Below are 25,174 nucleotides of genomic sequence, written 5' to 3' on the forward strand. Positions count from 1 at the left end.
ACCACTCGGAAAGGAAGAGAAAGTTAACTGACGCATTTCGATCATTCCACATTTCAGATCTTTTTCACCTGCTTTAACCCCTAGAGCCCTGCGTTAGCACACTGCAACTGCATGTACTGGTTGTGGGGTGCTTGCAGAGCAGCTCCATTCACTTGAATAGGACGCGGTAAACAGGCTCTGTGCCCACAGAGAGCAACTGCGAGTATCATTTCTGCCACGGCCAGAAAACAAGATATCACAGTGGCAGCATGTGTGCACCCCAGCCCTGTGTTGCCAACTATCTGTAAATTTATAGACGGTTTGTAAAAAACAACCATTTCTCTCCTGTTCATAAATGTCTGTGGACTGGAGGAAAGTGCCTGTAAATTATACCCTGGTCGTCAGCTCTAAACGGTGAATGCACTGTTACGGAGCCAGCCTATTAGAGAACAGCCGGGCTTGGCCTAAGATCGGGCAGCAGGGCAGGTCTATGTGTGTGCACACACCCCACCACATGAGTTTAGGCTGAGCCCAGTAGTTCATTGATTGGTTGGCTGCATGTGCAGTTCAGAGCTGACAACAAGGGTTTTTTTTAAAGCCTTTTCATGCCATCCATCAGTCAGTGGGGAAGGTATGTGTAAAGGGGCACTCTGCAAGACTCTGATGAAAGGGGCGGTACTCTTCTGTAAGGTGGGACTCTGATGTAAGGGGGTACTCTACTGGACTCTGATGTAAGGGGGCACTCTGCTGGACTCTGATGTAAGGGGGCACTCTGCTGGACTCTGATGTAAGGGGGCACTCTGCTGGACTCTTATATAAGGGGTGGTACTCTACTGTAAGGTGGGACTCTGATGAAAGGGGGAACTCTGATGTAAGGTGGTGGTCCTCTAGGGACTCTTGACGTAAGGTGGGATATTGGTGACACGGATGTAAGGGTGACTGTGATGTATACGGGGAATGCTGGGGACTTTGAGGTAAGGGAGGACTCTGATGTGAATGTGGTACTCACCCTGACTGCTGCACTCTATATGTTTTGTTTATCACTTACTCTTGGCCCCTGTACTATATTATGCTTGTATATTATACATGAGGGGGCTTCAAAAAGTTTCCGCACTTTTATACATATTTATATATATATATATATATATATATATGTTTTTAAAAGTGCAGAAACGTTTTGAAGAACCCTTGTACATAGGTGTTCATTGACACAACTGTTGCTGGTTTTAATGAAATTCTTCTTAAAAAAACGTTCAGTAAGGCAGCCCATTCACCAGTCATTTTTTTTTTTGTTCAACCAGCGAGTTGAACAAAAAAAAATTGACTTGATTCCCCCATACACACATTTGACACTGCCCTGCTAACCAACTGTACTCTGTCCTATTGACGCCTGTTTCTCTATACTGTCCTGCTGACCTCCCTTCCCCTGGCCTCCTGACATTTTTTTACTGCACCCCCACATCAGACTGGCTAGATCTGGCCCTGTTACTAAGAGTACAGTCTGTGAAACAAAAAATGAATTAGCCTAGCCCTAGATCAATGCATTCAACCATGGGCTAAAATCCTTACTTTAAGCCCTCTTGCACATGGGAGTAAAAATATGCCACTTTTTTTACTAAACTAAACACAGGTTTATTCTTGTCTATGGAACAATGCATCCAGCTGTGTAAAGATCAGTAATACAGTGATAAGTACAGAGCTGTAAAATAAAAATAGAAAATATTACGTTTGCGTACAATAATTCACATGCATCTATACACGTATGTGCCTGCTTCCGCCTCTATACATGCAGCGACTCCTAAGGGGCTAGTCCTAGTAATTTTTTAAGACCGACATGTTCATGTTATATAGACTGCTTTCTAACTTGCTATTATTTAGGTTTCTACCAAAATTGCATGTTTTCTAAACTTTAACTTTAAAGTCCAACAATTAAAGCTTCTGTTGGGGTTTATTGTTGTTAGTGCGCCCACTGGGGAGATTTCTCTCACTTCTGATCAGGACAAGAAGTGATAGGAAATCTCTCCAAGGGGGGAACCAATAAAAACACAGTGGCTAAATGGTTAGCACTTTGGCCTGGCAGTACTAGAGTCATTGGTTGGAATCCCAACCACGGCATCACCTGCCTGGAGTTTGCATGTTCTCCCTGTGCCTGCGTGGGTTTCCTCCAGGTGCTCTGGTTTCCTCCCACACTCCAAACACCTGCTGGTAGATTAATTGGATCCTGTCTAAATTGGCCCTAGTATGTGTATGAATGCAAATTAGGGACATTAGATTTTACACTCCTTGAGGGTTAGGGACTGATGTAAATGTACAATATATGTAAAGCGCTGTGTAAATTGACGGCGCTATATAAGTACCTGTAATAAATATACATGTATATTACAACACTGGCAATTAAAAGAGGATAAAGATTTTTACACAAGGTCTTTACAGAACATTTTACTCAAGATCTTTTTGTCACTAAGATCCTGAGCATAAACATCAGTAAATGATGACAACCGGCCTACAAATGACATTAGTGGAGGAGTACCTAGACCAGCGTTTTTCAACCACTGTGCCGCGGCACACTAGTGTGCCGTGAGATATTGTCTGGTGTGCCGTGGGAAAAATTCCAATTTCATCTGTAACATGTGGCTTCGGCTCACAAATAGACCAATCATTAGAATCTAATGATTCAGTGGTCGGCAAGCCGCGGCTCGCGAGCCACATGCGGCTCTTTACCCAGTCTAATGCGGCTCTTCTGTGTGCCGGGCGCCTGCTCCCCTCCCTCCTCTCGGTCGGCCGCTCCCCTGCCTCCTCTCGGTTGGCAGCCCCAAAAGTCCGCGCGGACCTTTTAATCCGGCTTGCGGATGTGGCTGTCAGGATGTGTGTAGGCGGGGCAGCGTGCCGAACGTGAGGGGAGGGGAGCTAGGCTCCTCTCACAGTCCGCCCTGAAGACCCGAACGGCGCGGGAAGACAGCGAGAGGAACGCAAAAGGTAAGTGAATTGACACGGGGGACTTGGCTTACTAGAAGGGGGGGGGGGGAATAGTACTGTGGGGGATGAAATACTATATGAGGGATGAATTACTTTATGAGGGATGAAATACTATATGGGGGGATGAAATACTATATGGGGGATGAATTACTATATCAGGGATGAATTACTATATGAGGGATGAAATACTATATGGGGGGATGAAATACTATATGGGGGGATGAAATACTATATGGGGGGATGAATTACTATATGAGGGATGAAATACTATATGGGGGGATGAAATACTATATGAGGGATGAAATACTATATGGGGGATGAATTACTATATGAGGGATGAATTACTGTATGAGGGATGAAATACTATATGGGGGGATGAAATACTATATGAGGGATGAAATACTATATGAGGGGATGAAATACTATATGGGGGGATGAAATACTATATGGGGGATGAAATACTATATGAGGGATGAAATACTATATGAGGGATGAAATACTATATGAGGGATGAATTACTATATGAGGGATGAAATACTATATGGGGGGATGAAATACTATATGGGGGGATGAAATACTATATGGGGGGATGAATTACTATATGAGGGATGAAATACTATATGGGGGGATGAAATACTATATGGGGGGATGAAATACTATATGAGGGATGAATTACTATATGGGGGGATGAAATACTATATGAGGGATGAATTACTATATGAGGGATGAAATACTATATGAGGGATGAAATACTATATGGGGGGATGAAATACTATATGAGGGATGAAATACTATATGGGGGGATGAAATACTATATGAGGGATGAAATACTATATGAGGGATGAATTACTATATGGGGGATGAAATACTATATGAGGGATGAAATACTATATGGGGGATGAAATACTATATGGGGGATGAAATACTATACGGGGGATGAAATACTATACGGGGGATGAAATACTATACGAGGGATGAAATACTATACGGGGGATGAATTGCTATGGGGGATGAATTACTATATGGGGGATGAATTACTATGGGGGATGAATTACTATATGGAGGATGAATTACTATATGGGGGATGAATTACTATATGGGGGATGAATTACTATGGGGGATGAATTACTATGGGGGATGAATTACACTATGGGGGATGAATTACACTATGGGGGATGAATTACTATATGGGGGATGAATTACTATGGGGGATGAATTACTATATGGGGGATGAATTACTATATGGGGGATTAATTACTATGGGGGATGAATTACTATATGGGGGATTAATTACTATGGGGGATGAATTACTATGGGGGATGAATTACTATATGGGGGATTAATTACTATGGGGGATGAATTACTATGGGGGATGAATTACTATATGGAGGATGAATTACTATGGGGGATGAATTACTATATGGGGGATTAATTACTATGGGGGATGAATTACTATATGGGGGATTAATTACTATGCTTACTATGGGGGAATATTACTATACTTACTATGGATGACACATACACATCATTCATCTACTCTTGGTCCGGCCCCCGGGTCCAATTATAAAATACTTTATTATTTCATAATAAAGTAATTATAAAATAATTTCTTTGTGTTTGATTCCTATTCAAGAGAATTACTTTATATATAGTCAATATAGGCACAGAGGTAAATTTTTTTAACATTTTCTAATGGTGGTGTGCCTCGTGATTTTTTTCATGAAAAAAGTGTGCCTTTGCACAAAAAAGGTTGAAAAACACTGACCTAGACACACCAATCTGCTGAAGATAATAATGGTGGACTTAGAAGCCCTCATGTGGCCACCTAGTAGAAGTGCAGCCTCAGAAGGCCCTGCCAGGAATGAACCAAGCAGCTGTTAAACCTCTGCATGGAGAATGGTGACCTCTTGTGGTCAACTAGAAGATGTACAGCCCACAGACAGGATGTGTACAGCTGTCACTTCATTCACAGTCTTGTGCTGTACATAGAAAAAAAAAAAAAGCTAACTCACTTCCTGATCTGCAATGACGTACCTGCCTGGGTTTCCAAACAAGTTCTCCTTGTTCATCCTCCCTGTCCAGCTACACATAATCCTCCCTTTGTCAGTGTGCTGACAGCTATCTGTACTTTTCATTTATGGACTCCACCCAGTGTGAATGACTTTCCCCCGGGCATCCCTTTACTAGAAAACTAAATTTGGACAGGGATTGCTGACTCCACTTCTGATCGTATGCTTCTGTGACAGGTATGTATCTGTCTGCTCTTCATTATACTTCTAAACTAGTCGCATTTATTCACAAACTCTTTCATTTAAATATATACTGATCATCTGTTTATAGTCGGTAGATTGGATGTTGCAGATTTGCCAATATTGTAAGGATAATTATATATACTCATGTGTTATAGACAGTAAAAAAAAAAACATGCAAATTCTGCTATTAAAGGGCGTGTGCAAATATCACATATACAATATAATCATCTTGCAATATTTAACTCCCACATGACTTCTTAAAAAGTCCATATAACAACCAATGAGCAAATATCACATATCCAAATATCACATATACAATATAATCATCTTGCAATATTTAACTCCCACATGACTTCTTAAAAAGTGCGTACAACAACCAATGTGCAAATATCACATACCCAATATAATCATCTTGCAATATTTAACTCCCACATGACTTCTTAAAAAGTCCATATAACCAATGAGCAAATATCACATATCCAAATATCACATATCCAATATAATCATCTTGCCATGTTTAACTCCCACATGACTATTGAAATCCCTATAAACTGTGCAAAGTTCTCTTTAGAAAGTCGATATATTCTCATAGACAGTCGTGCAATCGTGTTGGACACATGCGACAAGGGGAACATCTCTAAATTTGAAGACGGTTTATCAGTGAACTCTACCCAAGCGGCTGCAGTGAAACTTTGTGAATGTTTCCCGAGTTCTGTGGATGAGGATATGCTGTATAAAGAATAGGAAGATCAACCTGGATTAGAGAGTGGAGGAGATTGGAAGTGGATCGACAGCTGTAGCCGCCAATGGCAGCATAGGGCACCCCCTACCTGGAAATACAAAATCATGTATATATACATATCTATATATCTATATATATATATATATGTGGTTTTTCGCAGCCCTGCCAACCTGGAGCAGTACTTCTGCTATAGGGCAGTCGGGAAGTGGTTAAACCGCAAAATAAAAACAGAAAAAATCTTTGCCCTGCAAGTTAAGAGCATAATGTGCTAGTATGCATCGCTTCCAGTGCTTCCATCTTCGCCTGGTCTTCCTTCCTCCGGCCATTTGAATGGGTACGCCATGATGACGTCACTCGCACATGTGTGGGAGTCGCGGCACAGCTCTCTCAATGGACGGTGTGCTGAGGTCACTGGCTGCAACTAAATATCTCCTAAATGGTGCACATTTAGGAGATATGTACTGTACCTAGGTAAACCCTATTATAGGCTTACCGCTTGGTGCCAGGTACACAAGCAGATTTTCCTATCACTTTACGGGCAGGGGCTGATTTGAATATACAGCATGCTCAATACTGCATACATTGTCCGTGCTCTATAACTATCTGTAATAATATTCCAACTCTTGGCAAAAAGTAGAGAGGACTGCATATGCCATTTATCCTTCACATCCTAAGAACCCCTGAATTTGGATATGTGAACTGGATTTGTAGTAGAAGCCCTGACTCTCTCTTGCAGTACACACAGCTCAATGATCCATTGATCAGACCGCACACTGTACCAGAATGTCGATTCACAGGCTTTACAGAAAATTGCATGTTACTCAGAAAAGGAGACATACTGTAAATCATGGAAAAAAATACTTGGATTGTACAAATCATACTTTATAAATCATTAGTGATGAAGTCCAGGATAAGCAAATCTAAATATAAGATGTGTGTGTACTGTTATTTTATGCTTGGTGCTGGTTTTTCCATATTTGTGTAGTAATTCATTGTGAAAGCTTGCTTCTGTGCAGGAGCTTCCTGTTATGCAGACTGGTCACTGCTGAACTCTCTTCATGTGTAGGGTGACTGGTCTTGTCTCCACCCCCTACTATAGTTTTCTGTGGGCAACCTGTAGTGGGTGGGGCCTGTTGGGCCCCTCCTAGAGCTCTGCTCTTTGCACCGGCTATATGCATGTGATGATTTTATTGCTACTTTTAGACTTCATGCACTCTGGTTTATTGTAAACGCTGTTACTCCTGACAGGAGAAAATCAACTTTAAAAACTCACATTTTTTCAAACCAGTTTAGGTGAGTTTAGCAGGGTTTGACAGCGTTTAGTGGTTTGGAGTTTATTTATTTAATTGGCCAGAATTTTAATTTATTCTGGCCATTGAAATTAATTAATTCTGAAGTGCTAAACACATATATCGTTTAGGTGAGTTTAGACGTGTACACAGTTTTTGTGCTTTTAGAGTAATGCCAGTAAATTCAGCTGTCTGCAAACTCCTCTAAATGATTATGTGTACATGAACACATAACAGAGAGTAGAAATCAGGGGCTACAGAAAAAACACCCAATTGCTCCTAAACTTCAATGTAGCAGCTGCAGTGTACACGAGGCCTTACTAGACAATACCTGGAATTGCAAAGGGAGTTGGTGCACACAATGTAGATTTATATACTTTGTGGCTATTGAGGAATACATTTAAATATTTTTTTTTTCTGGACTTCAAGTGTAACATTTTGGTAAAGCATAAAATAAAATCTTTAACGGTCTTGCATTTTGACAAAAGAGAGTCTCCAATGTCTTTTATAAAATATGTTTTACATAAATATTTGGTAGTAACCTAAAGCTTAAAGTGTTAAAAAACCCACAACAATGATAGGAATCAGCCTATGTCTGTAGCCCCCTTGTCCTCGTTATTTTCACCCTCAGGCCTGGGAGAAATAAAGCTCCAGACACCGGAGTGTGCAAGCTAAATCTCTGAAAGTTTATTGCATGACAAGAATGGTTATAGAGAACTCAGTAGGCATTCTGTAATCTTAGGATGATCAATGAAACATTCCATTCTTATCAATATAGTTATGTGAAGAACAGAAACTGAGGGATACCATATAAGCTAGCTCCATTTACAGAAATGAAACTAGTCTAAGAAAACGAGAGAGAAGTTACAAAACCAAAACTAACTGTTCACACATCTAGAAATGGAGGCATTATACAAAATGGATGACAGTTAATAAGACATATTTCCTTACAAACAATATAATCAATCTGTATATGTAGTAAAGCATGCTTGTTATACTCACTGTGGAACCTAAGGGGTTAATCCTCTGTATTGTGTAAAAATATTGTTTGATCCTGACTTTTCTGATCCTCCCCTTCTTCCAGTGTCCCCCTCTTATCTCCTAATAAGATTTATTGTGTGGAGTCACTCTGCACATGCTCAGTTTGGTTTGTATTGCTGGAGAGGTTTTTATTTTTCTTAAGAGAGTGCAAGTAATCAGCACAGGGCAAATCAGCGCTGTCCAGACAGAGGGTAAGGGGTTCTGTATCCTCCTAGAGCAGAACAAAGATTCCTCCTACAAACTTTAACCAGTGCTCTGCTGAACACTGATGGAAGCCACAAGACTGTTCTAACTGCTGATGAGAAAAGCTATCTAGCAGTTTATATTCACTAAAATAATTGCATTTCCATGTTGTGTGTACTGTGGGGGGTCAGATATAGTGAATGCAGGGTCCGGGCTTTAGTAACACTTTAACTCCAGCTAGTTTTTTAGATTTAGAGTGCAGAGGAGATAAATATTTATCAAGAATTGTATTTATGACTGTAACCCACATTGTGGAAATTTTGCCTAAATGTTTGCCCTTGTGACACCTGACAATATAGTTACATAGTTAGTCTGGCTGAAAAAAGACAAAAGTCCATCTAGTTCAACAATAAAAAAAAAAGTTATAATAATACCCACAGTTGATCCAGAGGAAGGCAAAAAACCCCAGCAAAGCATGATCCAATTTGTTCCTGCAGGAGAAAAAATTCCTTCCTGATCACCCAGGATATGTGGGGGACCAGAACAAATCTGCTGTATAGGGACACAAAGAAAAATAAATGTGGGCTTCAAAGACTCACTAGGTTTCATGACAACAATAGTTGAATTAATATTGGGCTTCATGAATGAAAAGGCATTAAATACCTTCCTACCTGCACCTTGTGTATTTCACCTGCATAAGATGTACATGTATCATGTAGTTTCATGGTGTCATTTATTGCCTTGCACACACAGCCTATAGTAGAGTAGGTCTTCACTTTCCAGTGTCATCAGTTTGTTTTCAAACATAAGGCATGCATCATGGCACTGCACAAGATAATGCATGACATTTGCAGTCTAAGAGCACTTACTGTGAAAATACTATATAACCCACAATCCCTGGGTCTAGCACTGGTGCAGGTGCAGTAATTAGATCTGACACAGCCACAAGCAGGCAAAACATTCAAGAGAACTCACCATGCTGGAAGGGCTTTTTTTAACATCCCAGAGTTCAATTTAAAAAAATAGTAACATTCCTGTTGTGTTTTTAGGACATAAAGGGTAGGGAAATCTCCCCAGTGGGACACAGGCAAGCAAAAGAAAATAGAAACTTGGCAGGGCTTCTAAGCATTCTTTACTCCATTCACATTTAAGAAGAAAGCTTTGGCTTTGTATAAACTTTAAAGATTTTTTTTGGTTATTCTATAAACAATACTCATAGTGATAGGGATATGCAGAGTTCAGTAGCAACCAATCAAATTTCAGTCCACCTGGAGACAGCTAACATGATTTTTGATTGGTATGGGACTTTGCACATTATCATTGCTCTACACTGCTTTTTTCCAGTAAGCAGGTACTGATTGGCCATAGGGCACACCGGGCATATCCTAACAAGAGCTGGCTGGCTAGGAGGGTTGGCAGGTGTGTCATATAAAGGAACCAATCCGTCCATTTCCCTCCTAACGCTGCTGTATGTCCACTTCTCCTCTTCCTCCTGCAGACTTTCTGGCTGCAGGAGAGAAATGGATGGATCTGTTCCTCTGTATGCCCCCCTCCTATCCATCTTTCTGCTGCCCCTGGGCATGTGTATGCTCTCCTGGTTCCCATGTGCTCTCTCCCGACCCACCCTCCTCCTGCTGCCAGGTTCCCCCCTCCCCTCTCCCGTCGGTTGGTACGTCGGTATCTGTCAGGATGGAGAGCGGAGAAGGGGCCAGTAAATATGTTATTTACTGGCCCCTTCCTTGTCTGAAAGAACAGTCAGTGATCGGTACCAATCACTGACTTTGTCCATTCATAACTGAGGCATAGTAAACTGTGTTTACTATACTTCAGTTTATGAATCCACAGGAAGCTCTGTGCAGAGCTATTCCTGTTCATTCATTCTATGTTGCTGAGGCTGCAGAGATGGAGATTGAAGACTGTGTCCTCAATCTTCTTTCTCTGTCTCAAAGGTGAGATGTCAGGGGTCCGTTTTTATATCTCACAATAGCACCCCAACGCAGCTCCTAAACAAAAATTGTAAAAAAAAACAATAAAAAATATATTGTAAAATAAACAAATAAAATTGTAAAAAAAAATAAAATAAAATAAATAAAATGATAAAAAATAAATTGAATATATATCAATTAAAAACTAACACCCGTGGCAGAACTACCAGCATCGGACTTGCGACCAGGCCCTGGCGTTCCTCCGGGCTCAGAGGAAAGGGCCCCCAGGCTCGAAGCTGCTCAGTGTAAAATGCCCATGCCTATTTTTTGTCCCAGTCCGGGCCTGCAAGTAAATAGAAGTCCAGTATTATTTTATGGCAAGATGTCCTGAAACGATGGCTAGCTTACACTAGCCCACATGTTAAAAAGCAGCGCTTTACCATGGAGCCATCTGCTAGAGTGAGATCCAGCAGATTGTGGTGCATTGTGCTGTTTACTTTTTCCTTTTTTTAATCTTTATTTGTTCACTTCATTTGTTTTTCTACACAGCAGTGCAGTGCGTCACACTCCAGTGCTTTGGCATGCGATGCCATTCAATACACTGCAGAAAAAATGCTGCATCTTTCCAAATTGCACGAAACCGCACATCACACCAGTGTTGTGGTGTTATGGTGACACATATAAAATAATTGGTTTCTATACACCCTAACAGTGACCTATATTGACCTAGTGCGGAAACATGCAGGTCACGGTGTAGACAAACCCTAATTGTTCATGGAATGCTCAAATTTGTTACTAATAGCAAGTCCCTAAAAGTTTAATCCACAGCTATAGATTAATAATTCCTGAATAGTTATTCAACATTGTTATAGACTTTGGTCAACACTTTTCCATGGTGTAATCAGGATATGGTAACATCAGGAATTATGACCTTCTGTTTTATTCTTCTAGGTCAACCAAATGTGGATTAGGAGGCAGGATGCAGTGAATCAACATTATGTTTTTAACCAGTTCCTGCAGGAGGTACACATACTGTACAGTATATGCGGCCTCTTGGCAGGTGGGCTTTACCGCTGAGAGACTGCATATATGCGTTCCTATGTAAACATTTTCCTGTGCTGAGAGTGCACACCCTGCATGCTCCCCGCAGGTACCGAAAATCTCTCAATGCATACTTGTGTTTGAGAGCTTTCCAATCATGTGACCACTGTGACTGCCAATCACAGTGGTCACATGATCAAATCTTAAAGTGAGTGCTCCCTCACATTTGCCTTGGGATATGCTGGGCAACCTTTCCCAGTGCAGTTCCAATGCAAAGACAAGGTAATTCGCCTTGTTTGCTACAGTGTTGGTCTATAACATAACTGTGATTTGGCCTTTATCTTAAAGCCTAAGTTTACACACAAAAAATACAAAATAAATATTTTTGTCTTTATTCACAGTTTCTATGAATGAAATACGATCTATGAATGGAAGATGGACAGATGATAGGTCCACCCCTCCATTCATAGATCACGTTTCATTAATAGAATCTGCCGTATTGATTTCTATGAATGGGGGAGCTTTACAGAAAGGAAATAGTTGGCACTCTTGATGAGAGCCTGTGACAGCTCCTCAGTTCTATTAACTTCAGCCACATTAGAAGATTGCAGTGGTAGGGGAGGGGGAGCATTGGATGATGGAAAATTTCTACTGAAGCACAAGGGACACGTCACACTGAATGTAGTCACACTGAAGTAATGTCCCCTGTGCTTAGTATTTTTTTTTTTGTAAACCTAGGCTTTAAGGCCAACCATGCACTATCCTATAATCACCTTTTCTTTTGGCTTTGATTTCTAGACTTTAATTGCTCTTTGACTAATAAATCTTCAAGCATTTCATTTATTTAAATTGATCATATATTTTTGTTTATAGGAAATATGACAGCTAAAGAAGACTACAGTTCACTTGTCCAAGGCCTGTGTAGCCTGGACTTCTCTGGAAACAGTGTACCCTGCCAGCTTCTCCTGACTGGTGATACGGCCTTTCCAGTGTTAGTGACTCCAGCACATCATGTCCTCCTTGCTGCCTCTAAGTATGAGAAGGGTAAAATAGTGGTCATGAGCCATGAGTCCTATTTAAACCAACCTCAATTCATGGATTTCCTGAAGAACGCCATATCCTGGCTTAAACCATCTGTAGAAGCAGTAATTGGTATTGACAACAATCTAGATCACCTGGAGCAGACTCTGTCTTCCTCTGGACACAAGGTAGAAAAGGTTTCTGGTCTTAATAAAGATCTAGGGGTGTTCTGCACTACTGGAAATGATGACAGCCAGGCAGAAGATATTGTCACATTCTTGAGACAAGGTGGAGGTGTGCTCATTGGAGCCCAAGCCTGGTACTGGTCTCAGTGTCACCAACAAGAGAATGTTCTGTGTCATTTTCCTGGAAACAAGATAACATCAGTTGCCGGAGTGTATTTCACCAACAAATATGGAGAGAAGGGAAACTTCTGTGTGAGTGAGAACATACCATGGAGACCAGTGTATAAAAAGTGAGTATGCTGGGACTGAGTCCTTAAAGTGATTTATAAGTGTTTTCAACCAAGATTCACACAACCTTTACCCAAGATTCTTTTTTTTTTCTAACTAAATCTTTTGTGTAATATTTGTGAATCTTGGGAGAAAGCTGTATTAATTGTGTGAAATAAATAGACCTCTTAGTTTTCTTATAATAAAAAAGAAAGCAAGACTACTTTTGTATTTGTTTTAATACAATATATCATTATTTGCCCCACTTAAATCATACATGCTGTCCTTTTCTTGAAAGCTCATGTAGTGGGGTGCAGCAGGCTGTGTGTTCAACTTGCTCACGGTAGGCTTGCCATATTTTCTTCCATCTCTTCTCTCCTGGTCATGCAGGGGGGAAAACTGTGCTTGCTCTAGGCAGTGTAAGAGAGAGTGTTAGATAGCAGCTTAGATAACTGCAACCAGCCCTCCAGATGGTATGCCTATCTATGCACTTGGTGGTTATGGTGCTTGGTTACGTGGCGAGCCACAGTCCGGTGTCTAGTGTGTATGTAGCATATGTGTGAACAGCCTATTGCAGTAGGGTGTGCACCCAAAAGCTCAAACATGTATGTACTGTATGTGTACATGTGTACATAGACACGCAGACAAACACTCTTATAAATAAATGTAAACAAAACATGGATGAAGTCAATAGTAGAATAGTGGATGGTGTCAGTAGAGCAGTGGACATGTAAGTAGAACAGAGGTTGGTATCAATATGACAGTGAATGGTGTCAGTCAGAACAGTGGACGGTGTGAGTAGGGCAGTGGACTTTGTCAGTAGCGCAGTGGATGGTGTCAGTAGTTTTGTATTTTAATTATTTTATTTTTTATTATTTTTCACAATTTTATTTTTTTATTAGTATTTTACAATTTTTTTAAGAGCCCCGTTGGGGGGCTTTGGTGAAATATCAGGGGTCTATGCAGACCCCTGATATTTCACTTTTTAGACAGAGAAAAGGACTGAGGACAGAGATTCCCCAGTCCCTTTCTCTGCAGCCTCAGCTGCACTGGACAGTGAATTAATGGGAAGTTCTCTGTGCTTCCTGTTCATTCACAAACTGAAGCAAAGTAAACATAGTTCACTGTTCTTGAGTTATTAATAAAGTCAGTGAGTGTGTGAACAGATCACTCACTGTGTTCGTTCATAAATGAAGTTTGTTCAGAAAAGGAAGGAGCCAGTAAATGACTTATTTACCACTCTCCCTTCCCCTGAAGCAGCTGATGGGAGAGGAGAGGAGAGGAGAGGAGAGGAGGAAAGCCAGCAGTGCTGCAGGGGGGAACTGGGCAGCCTGGGCAATCTGTGCTGCACGGGATGACTAGGCTGTGCCCAGGCACACTTCATGTGCACACCAATGGTGTTTGGATTGCAGGCAGTCTTAAACCTGGAAACATGATTTAAAACGCAGACTGTACATGTGAATCCAGGATAGGGTGCGAACCCTAACTCTCCCCCTTCCCTTCCTGCCAATGTGCTTCCAACTTTCCTCTCTTCACCGTTGCTTGCTGTGGGTGGGCTGCTTCTTCCATCCCTCCCTCCCATTACTGCTGTGCTGATAGCTGCTGCTGGAGCGACTCTGATGATCCTCCAAGTTCCCATTTTTTCACTACACTGTATAAAATCCTCATGATCGTGATGTCCCCCTCCCTCCTGGTCGCCGTGTACCCAACCCAACCTGTGGTAGGGAGAGGATACAAAAACTGCTGGGTATACTGGGAATTGTAGTCCACTTTGGGGGGGGTGGCAAGAGGGTGGAACACACAGCTTACACTTATAACTCCTGTTCGTTTCTTATGCAAAACTAATTGCTACAGGGGTGTCTGATTTTGTTTTATACAGTATACATTTTACAACGGATTTAAAGCAACTCATGCAAGGTGTTGATTACCTGGACATCAGTGGAGGATGTGTATCCTCAGAACTTCTTCTTCATGGACCTCTAACATTTCCAATTGGGCTCAGCAGCAACAATCAATGCTTTTTTGGTGCTGCATACTACGGCAGGGGACGTGTTGTTGTAGGAACACATGAAAGCTTCCTGGCCAAACCAGAGCTGAAGACCTTCATTCTCAATGCTGTTTCTTGGCTAGATATGGGCAGAAATGGAAAGATTGGTGTTAAGCAACTGGGAAATGTCTTCCTTATGTTACAGAATGAAGGTTTATCTTGTGTGGTTTCTGACTTGATTCCTGGTCTCAGTGTGTATTGCTGCACCTCGTACAGTGATGCAGAAGCTGAAAAGATCCATAGATTTGTGGCAGAAGGTGGGGGCCTGCTCATCGCTGGCCATGCCTGGTACTGGTCGTACTCCAACCCAAATGTGCTCTCCCAGTACCCAGGAAATAAAATCCTCAACAAGTTTGGAATTAGCATTCTAGCAGAGACAGTTGGACAAGGAGTTTATAAGGCTTTGGATCCCAAAGCAGTTGATAGTATGTACCACTTTCCTAGAGCAGCCTGTGAACTTGTAAAGAACTTAAATGGTGGAGGTGAGCTGAAACCACACTTTAACTCTTGGTTGAACAAGCTCAGACAAGATGTCTCATCATACATGAAGCTTCCAGCCAGCCCTCTCACCTCATCACTACAGCAAGAACTGGCACATCTATTACAAGGGTGTCGTTTGCCCGCTGTCAGTAAACAGTGTCCTGTGCAAAACAGCTCCAAAGAGGCTTTAATCATGTGTTTGGCTCAAGAAGTCAGCTGCCTTAAATGTCTGGATGACGATGGGGAAGATGGCAATGCTTCTTTGGACCAGCCGTCCCTTACAGTACAGATTGATGCCACAAACCCAGGTAGAACATAATGAAGTATACTGTCTGTGACTCCATCTATGTAGGTTTTGTGGTACATTAACATTTACTGCATTACTCCCAGGTGCCGATGCATGGAGAAGTACAGGACTCTTTCTGCCCCCTGGAAAAACTGCAGTACTAATGTTTCCAGCATCAGCTGCTGGACAAGGTCTTCAGGTATTTCTTTTCTAAATGCTATTTTGAGTTGTACTTAATTTTGTTGCCCTTACTTGCACCTCCATTTGCCATGTAGTTGCAAATCATAACATTTTGGCTGGTTTATAAAAGGGGTTAAGAATATTTGCACAATATATTCTGTTATTGCTGATTGTCCAATGATGTGAAAAAGCAAATTGTTCACATTGAATCCATAGTCAAGTGCAAATGAAATAAGTGAATAGGATTGTGTTATGCAAGTGATTGGATAATCAAAGTGAACTTTTACACAGTTTAGTGTAAGTTTCTCAACCCTCTCCTTTGGTTAAATAGGTTCATGGTGTACAAGTATGCTAGTAAGTTGGAGACACTTTGCAACTTTGTGTCATCTGAAAACAAGAATAGAAACTGTTTGTTTAATCTTGAACCAGTTTTATTTAACAGTATAACAGAGAAATTGTTCCAGAACAGAGCTTTGGGGTGCACCACTTACATAGGGGAGCCATAGGTGCAGCTCACAGCTTTCCATTACAATGAATGGATGTATGCTGTTATATGTTGCCAATCTCGCGCATGAGCATACAACCCTGGATGCACTCTGGCTCCTTTACAATGGCTATTTACGTTGCATTCATACTGTTTGCCCTCTTGAGGCCGTGTGTAATAAGCCTTATAGTAAGAACCCTTGATCATGACTCTCTGAACGAAGGGCTTGTATTTACTGTGTGAATACCTTTATCCAATTTTAAAGCCAATCTCCAGGCAGAACTCTCCTCGCTCTGATCCTTCCCTTCCACTCCAATCCACTCAATTAGCAGCTTAAAATTACCTTTGAAGGTATTTTTTCCACACATAACTCTGACAACCATGTCCATCAACATTTGATGCTTCTTTGAGTGGATCCAGTGATGTAGTCTATGCTCATGCTGACCTGTAGCCTCTTCATAATGTCATCATGCTGCTGCAGTCTTCTGGAATCTAAGAGGAATCCACCACTGGACACCTGTGGAAGTGTCCATGTCACCTTAGCAGCAATATGGACACCAAAAAAAGAAGATAGACAACTCAGGACCTGATGCATTACATGGCCATGGATTTAGGTAGGTAAAAGGGGCATTTAGCTTAGGCTTTTTTTTCTATAAATACAGAAATGATTTGGGGGGGTACAAAAGACACAAACTGAGATGCCACTGCTGGGAAGTTTACAAGCCTGGTGAGTACATCTTATGAATTAATAAAAGCTGTTTCTCCCTATGGTAACTGAGTAAAAGAAAAAAGTGAACACTGGGACACAATATGGGGGGCATTCTGACCATTTTTATACAAATCATTTAAGATTAGGATTGCTGAGCAAAACAAATTCAATACACCATTACTTTTTAAATGACTCTCATCTCCTAGATTGTAAGCTCCAAGGAGCAGGGCCCTCCTATCCCTCTTGTATTGAACTGTATTGTTGCTGTATTGTCTCCTGTTATATTGTAAAGCGCTGAGAAAACTGCTATATAAATCCTGTATAATAATAATAATATACACATTTCTTTTACTATTTTTCCAGGTTCAGGTTGGCTGCCACTCAGATAACTTGAATGGAGCAGAGGAGTTCTGTCGTGCTCCTGTGGTTATACATCAGAAAGATGTTAGTGGAGAAAAAGTGAAAATATCTTGTATATGGGGAGGTCTTCTATATGTTATTGTTAAAGCAAAAAGCCAGTTGGGTCTGATTCCAGTTACAGTGTATGGTGCGGAACATGCCCCAACATTCATTAAGGGTAAGTATTTTAAAAGGAATATACTGAGTAAAGAATGTTTTGCATTTTGTCTGTAAAAGTGCATTTTTTAGTGCATTTCAGTATATAAATATATACAGCTTATAACACAGGGATATACATATTTTTTTAATACAGTTACATAGTTTTGAGGGTTTTTTGCAGTGATAAATTTTGCAGAATTATTAAATCAAATGCTTTTAAAATAAAATACTAGAATAATCTCATTTGTATTCTTGTTTAGGTCAGACTAGCCTCTCTTCCTGGCAGCAAACAATTCGTAATTATCCAGCTCCTTGGGCTGAACTTGTTACAGAAAATATCATTCTTACTGTGCCTTCTGATACCATCCGCTCACTAGACGATCCAGAAACGTTGATGTTGTTGTGGGACGATATCATGGCATCCATTGCTGATCTGGCAGCAATTCCTAAGAAATTTCCCCGTCCAGAAAGGTTTGTGACAGATGTGCAGATTTCAGCTGGTAAGTTAATTTTATTTTGGTGAACATTGATGGGGATGTTAAGAAATAGTTTGAGGGCTACTCCCTGGGATGATTCTGTAAACTTGCAAACCCCCAGGCTGTAAAGAAAGGTATGCTTTATGTTATAGGTGTTTAATGTAAAGTGGTTTCCCCATTAGGCAAAGGTTTCTTGTTTAATCACAGGAAAGTGAACATAGTTTCACCCATTGGGCAGAAAAAAAATTAACCCAAAACTTTGCAAAGTTATGTGGATAATAGTTGCATATTTCATTTTAACATACCATATATTGTACATTGGTGGCATTTCAAATAATGGGCCATGACATGACTCCAATCCACACCATCATCTTTGTGTATAGGAAAAAAAATAATATTTCACTAAGGCACTAAGGACAGGGCTGCCATTGTATGCTTACCATTAGCCATTGTGAAAACAGTGCTTTTGTTTGTGACTTCTTAAAGTTTCATTTTTTGGTATTTAACCTCTTCATGCTGGCCGCACACAAATAACATGTAGGGGTTTGTGCCATCCTCCTAGGTGCCCTGTAATAAGTTGGACAGGGCACCCCATGGCGTCCCCCCCTTTGGGCATGGCCACATGACACCGCAGCTGCCTGTTAGTGAGCGCTGGTCTCTGGCTCCCAGCACTTGCACAAGGCAAACACCGGCAAGAGGATTGCTTCACCTCCCTCTGCATTGCTCCTGCCGGTGCTTGCTTTAGGCAAGTCCTGGAAGCCAGAGACAGGCTCTAGCTAACAAAGCAGCCGTCTTCTTGCTAGTTGCGGTGTTAGATGGCTGTACGCCAGTCTGTTTGACATTGCAGCTAGTGTTACAGGGCACCTAGGATGATAGGAAAAAGTACTACATGCACTTTATCATATTGAATACTGTAAAAAAAAAGTGATAATGCTTTGTTAAGTCCTCATGCACACTTGTTTTTACAGCGGCTGTTTTTGGTTTTTGACATTTTTTATTCTACAGCTAGTAAACCCCTCAGCATGTTATCCTATGTGTCCATGCACACATAGACTGTAATCAACATTTTTTGGCTGGAACAAAAACCCCAGAACTAGTGGGTTTCTAGAGGAGTTTTTTAGCTGGAAAAACACTGCAACGCTGAAAAATGCAGAAAAAGTGTGCATGAGGACTTGTGCTATAGACCTTTGCAGTCAAATTTTTCCTTTATGTTTTAAGTGTTTTTTGTATGTTACTCAAAAACATACCTTGATGTGGATGTGTTAGTGTGATTATTGTGATGTTGATCTGTAACTTATTGAGTCCTTTTGTTTTAAGGTTGGATGCATGCTGGATATCCAATAATGTGTCATTTAGAGACAGCACCAGATATAACCAATGCTGAGCATATACAGAAAACTGGTATCTGGGGACCTATACATGAACTTGGCCACAATGAGCAGAGGGGAAATTGGGAATTTCCACCTCATACCACAGAAGCAACATGTAACCTCTGGTCAGTATATGTCCATGAAACTCTCCTGCATATTCCAAGGAATCAAGCGCATCCTGCACTAAAGCCAGAAGAGCGGGAAACTCGAATCCAGCAATATTTAAAAGATGGAGCCCAGCTGGAACAATGGAGTGTGTGGACTGCTCTGGAGACCTACCTTCAGGTATTGAACACCAAACAACACTGATATCTACCAACAAAATGACATCTTACTCTGCAACTCATAAAAACATAGGGGTCCATTTATAAAGGGCCATATCTTACATTCACCCATGATTTGCTGTACATTTGCCAACGCATTTTTGACCTGATTCATAAATACATTTAGCCCTTCCAAGATTTTGGATTTGTTCTTGTTTATTGTTAAATCCTGATTTCTTTAACATTTGCCATATTTATACAACAAATTTAGGCCAATATGTATTCTGCTACATATTTTTGGTTAAATAATCTCAATAAACGTATATTGATTGGTTTGCGCAAACATATTGTCTACAAACCATGGGATACATTGTATACTGGATTTTTTTCTCTTATACTAGTAATGTCGGCGATCATTGACTTACAGGGGGACTGCAATATTGCAGTGGACAATCTGACACTAACTTACAGTTTGTGGGAACCAGTAACACTAATACAGGGATCAGTGCTAAAAATATACACTGTCACTGTACTAATGACACTGGCTGGAAAGGGGTTAAACATCTAGGTTGATCAAAGAGTTAATTGTGTGCCTAACCAGTGTTTACTTATAGGTGTTTTTACTAAGGGATGTGGTGGATTTTATCCCCTGCTTTGCAGGGAAACAAAATCCACCACATCCCCACTAACAGGGCGGAGCTCTGCATTGTTTACATATGCAGAGCTCAGCCCAGTGTTTCTCCTCTCTGATCAATGGGTCCTGGCGGTCATCCACTGGCCAGCACCCATTGATTGGCTTCTGTTGTAACTAATCACAGCAGAAGCAGCATGTCGATGCCGCACGTACCCTACCCAGAAATGCAGAATTACTTATATATACGTGATTCTGCACAGAGCGGCCGACCTGTAGCAGTAAAATTGGTATAGGATGGTCAGCTAGTAGTTAAAGTGGTTGTAAACCTCAGACAAGAAATATGAATAAGGCATATCCCTCTATAGTGTGTACAGTATCATTCCTGCCTGCTGCTTCGTTCCTCTGCTATTAGCATGAATCATTTATGACAGATTTTCCTGACACCAAGAGAAAAAAGGTGACAGGGGAGGGATCTCCAGCACACAGCTTGTGATTGACAGTCTGAGCTCTGTTCCTGTGTGAAGGGCTGCATGTCCCTTCCCTCCAATCAGTTGTCAAAGCTCCCCTCAGTGATCTCTGCAGTTTCATTTCAGCTGCATAATGTTTTCTGGCAGCTCAAACAAGATTTAGACATTATCTACATTGAATGGCTGTAAAGAAAAGAATACTACAGATAAACGGGTACAGCTTTTTTAACAGCCACTTTAAGATTAAGACACACACACGCGCATTACATGCTGCACTATAATGCAAACATAAGTCATGTATAGTGAGCTTGTATTAACAAGTTAACCAACTTTTTTGATATTTAGTTACAAGAAAGCTTTGGATGGGATCCCTTCAAGCAACTATTTGCAGAATACCAGAAGCTGTCAAATGTCAGTAGCAACAATTCAGATAAGATGAATCTCTGGGCGGAGAAGTTCTCTCAAGCTGTCAATAAGAACTTGGCTCCATTCTTCAAGTCCTGGGGGTGGCCAATTGAGGAGAATATCAGCCAGAAGTTATCCACATTGCCCATGTGGGAGGAGGATCCTATGAAGAAGTACACCAGTTCTGAGTAACGGCATTTACAGAATCCACCTTGTACCCTATTGTAATGAGCGAAAATATGAAACAAACAACACTGAGATATTATTCTACTTGTTGGAAGCATTGAATGGCTAAAACAGTCTGTATAATCTTTTGTTTTTTTAGACTTTTTTTCACAATTGTCTTATTAAGAATGTTTAAAGTGGTTCTAAAGGCTCAAGGCTTTATACCTTCGTGCATTCTGTGCATGAAGGTAAAAAATCTTTTGTGTGTAGCAGCCCCCCAGTTCTTACCTGAGTCCCCTCTGATTCAGCGATGTCCAGAAGAGCCTCGGTTCTCCAGGAGCTCTCACTCCTGATTGGCTGAGGCAGCAGCGGGAGCCATTTTCTGGCAATCAGAGCCAATGAGCCAATCAAGAGAGGTAGGGGGCAGGGCCAAGCTGCGGCTCTGTGTATGAATGGATACGCAGAGCAGTGGCTTGGGAGTTTGCCTGCTTTGGTGCTCCCATAGCAAGCTGCTTGCTATGGGGGCACCCGACAGGAGGGAGGGGCCAGGAGCACCGGGGGACCCGAGAAAGGGAGGATCCAGACTGCTATGTATAAAACCATTACACAGAGCAGGTAAGTAGAACATGTTTATACTTGTTTGTGGACTTTAGTATCACTTTAAAGTACATGGCCCTTCATGGGTAAACCTGCGCTTTCAGTTGTTAAAGCCTAATTTCAATAATACTATGACTTTGAATAGTTTGTCTGGGCTAAGCTGCCCAAAGAAACTATAATCCTTACTAATTGATGCAGCCACTGTCAGTGCTGTATAAACTGTGTGTAGCATCATCTATAGGGCTCTTTCCCATGGACGTTCCGATCGGGTCCGCCTGCCCATTTTTCAGGCGGACCGAATCAGAACTTCCATTCTCCTCTGTAGACATCCGATCTGCCAAAAAGGGACGGATGGGGATCCAATTCCCCTTCCATCCATTCGATCGGGTTGGATGAAAGCGGACAGGCGGTCCATTTTCATCTAAACGCCCACTGAGGAGAGTGAGTAGCTCTGTGTCTACTCTGCAAGCAAGCAGATATGCTAAACGGGTCCGCTCCGTGTGAAAGGACCTTTATACAGTATACAGCACCGGTGTCAAACACAAGGCTCACGGGCCGAATCCGGCCCTACAGGCCATTTCATGTTGACCTTGTACCTTTCCTGCAGATACCTCCTTGTCTCTGCCCTCACTTTCTCTAAGCAGTCGGCAGCAGAGAAGAGAATAGAACTCCTCTGCCAAATCCTGCACCTCTCAGTGCAGCTGCAGAACCCCCTCATCTCTGCTTCACCTGGTGTCAGCATTCAGCAGACTCTGGTTCCACACCTCCTCTGGTCCTCCTTCAGACCCTGCTCTTTCTGCTTTTAACTCTGCCCCCAAAAGGGGGTGCACGGTGATGTTAGGGAGGGTATGGGATTCCTGACATCTGATGTAAGGGAGGATGGGGTGCTCTGGACATCTAGTCTTACAGATACAACGAGCCCTTTGAGGGCAATCATAATGCTGATACGGCCTGTGATGAAATGGAGTTTGACACCCCTGGTATACAGCAAAGTGTTCAGACAGCGATAGAGGGACTTCTCATCTGTTGCTGGGACATAATAGAGTCGAGTAGAGTGCTGCTCAGCCATTCTTAGGAAGCCTTGTATTTTTATGAATGAATACAAGAATTCCTTTGATTGGATGAGTTGGAGAAGCAGGTGGATGATGTCAAAATCTCTATCTCAGCCAATCAGATGAAGCCTTGTATGCATTGTGAATGGCTGAGCAGTGCTCAGCCCAACTCGATTTTGTGCTGGGAACGGGACAGGAAGTCCTTGTACCTCTGCTGAAACACAGAGCTGTATACTGTATGTAGCTAATGCTACATAGAGTTTATACAGCTCTGACAGATGCTACATCAAATACTAAGGGAAATAATTTGAGCCAACGTGGTCCAAACAAACTGTTAACGTCATATTAGTCCTGGAGATAGGTTTTAGTGCTTCTGCTTTGCAGTCAGTAGGATTGTTTGTTTAAATCCCAACTATGACACTACCTGCATGGAGTTTGCATGTTTTTCCTGTGTTTGCATAAGTTTCCTCACACACTTCAAAGACATGCTGGTGGGTTAATTGGCTACAAATCAAATTGTCCTGATTATGTGTATGGATGCATGTGAGGTAGGAACCATAGATTGCAAGCTCCAAGGAGCAGGGCCCTCCTACCCCTCTTGTATTGAACTGTATTGTCTCCCTTTATATTCTAAAGCGCTGAGCAAACTGTTGGTGCTATATAAATCCTGTATAATAATAATAATATGTAAAGTGCTGTGTAAAATTGTTGCCACTATTTAAACACATGTAATGAGTAAAACCCATAAAACATGAAGCAAACACACAATACATGCTTTTCTGCAGCATTTCCATTGAAGTCTAAAGAACCAAAAACGCATTTTTTTGCGTTCAAAAAAGTCCCTGACCCTTTCCAAAACACACACCGGGTGAAAATGAACAGATGTGAACATGTCCCATGGAAATCATGTTAAATGGACTGTACTGTGTTTTTGCAAAACGCTGCAAAAAACACTTAGGCATGACCTAGGGTAAACAAAAAGGAGACTGAACCTGTCCTACCTGTTTAATCACATAGTATACTAAACGTGGCCCCTGTTTAGGATGTCTATGCATTGTGTGTTTAAATCGAATTCTCACGTGATGTGAGTTTAAGTAGAATTCTCAGACATACTGTATATGCAGTGCATATTTTAAAGGGGCAAGTGAGACAGACTACTCATACAGTACTGGGTGTGATCCATTATCTCTTGACAGCTCAGATGAAAGAATATTACTGCATATTTCATTATAAATAGAACTTGAAAACACATTGATGTACAGTACATTAGATGACATCATGACCCAACAACTAACCAAACTCTCTCTAATTCTAAGCCAAGGCAGTCAAGCTGTAATCTGATAATACTATTAACAAAAACACCAAATACTAATTCACAGGATCTCCACCATATAAATGTTTCAAGTTAAAGACTCTTATTTTTTTCTTACAATGGTAAATGTTTTCAGTTTAAACATTTGATATGTTTTCTATTTTCTATTGTGAATAAAATATGGATTTATGAGATTTGCAAATCATTGCAATCTAATTTTATGTAGATTTTACACAGCATTCCAACATTTTTGGAATTGGGGTTATATAACACAGCAAGAAAGAAGCCAGGTTGGTTACATACTTGTGCTACATCATAGATAACTTGAACAGGGAGGCTGGGTTGAATTTATTAGCCTGCTAATAAATTCAAACCAATTGTTCCAAAACAATTGTTCATCTGCAGCTCACATTTTTGCTAGTATTTTAGTTTGATTTTATGTAGATTGTCAACTTAAAAATGTATTGCAAATTAAATTTGAATCAATAAAGAGCTCTTTAAACTGAATCAACTGTCTGACCTTGATGACTTATTATCATTTTGTAAAAGAAAAAGTAAGCAAATATAGGAACAAGGGTAAACACAGATATATGTTGGAAAAGAGAAAAAAAATTAGGGGAGAGAGAGGGAGAGTATTGGGTATAGGGGTAAAGCCCCTGTAAGAGCCTCAGGGCAGTTATCCAGGACCTGGCTGGCAGCACTCATACGTCTATTTTCCAAAGACAACCTCTGGATATGACTCTGAGCATGTGCACTCAACTTCTTTGGTCGACCATGGCAAGGCCTGTT

The 25,174-nt window shown here is 41.1% G+C and overlaps 1 protein-coding gene across 1 annotated transcript; it reads left to right on the forward strand.

Moving 5' to 3' along the window:
- The first annotated feature begins 4,955 nt into the window (after window positions 1-4,955).
- On the forward strand, window positions 4,956-24,892 carry LOC149443791 (TRPM8 channel-associated factor homolog). Its single transcript, XM_089655321.1, has 8 exons — window positions 4,956-5,201; window positions 12,302-12,923; window positions 14,780-15,735; window positions 15,818-15,912; window positions 17,450-17,663; window positions 17,905-18,144; window positions 19,438-19,775; window positions 21,200-24,892. The coding sequence occupies exons 2-8, from the start codon at window positions 12,307-12,309 to the stop codon at window positions 21,449-21,451; spliced, it is 2,712 nt and encodes a 903-aa protein (XP_089511447.1). The 5' UTR covers window positions 4,956-5,201; window positions 12,302-12,306; the 3' UTR covers window positions 21,452-24,892.
- Window positions 24,893-25,174: the final 282 nt, after the last annotated feature.

Source organism: Staurois parvus, unplaced genomic scaffold (genome assembly GCF_062004578.1).
Source record: "Staurois parvus isolate SC_StPar_1 unplaced genomic scaffold, SC_StPar_1.0 ptg000832l, whole genome shotgun sequence".
Lineage (NCBI taxonomy): Eukaryota > Metazoa > Chordata > Amphibia > Anura > Ranidae > Staurois > Staurois parvus.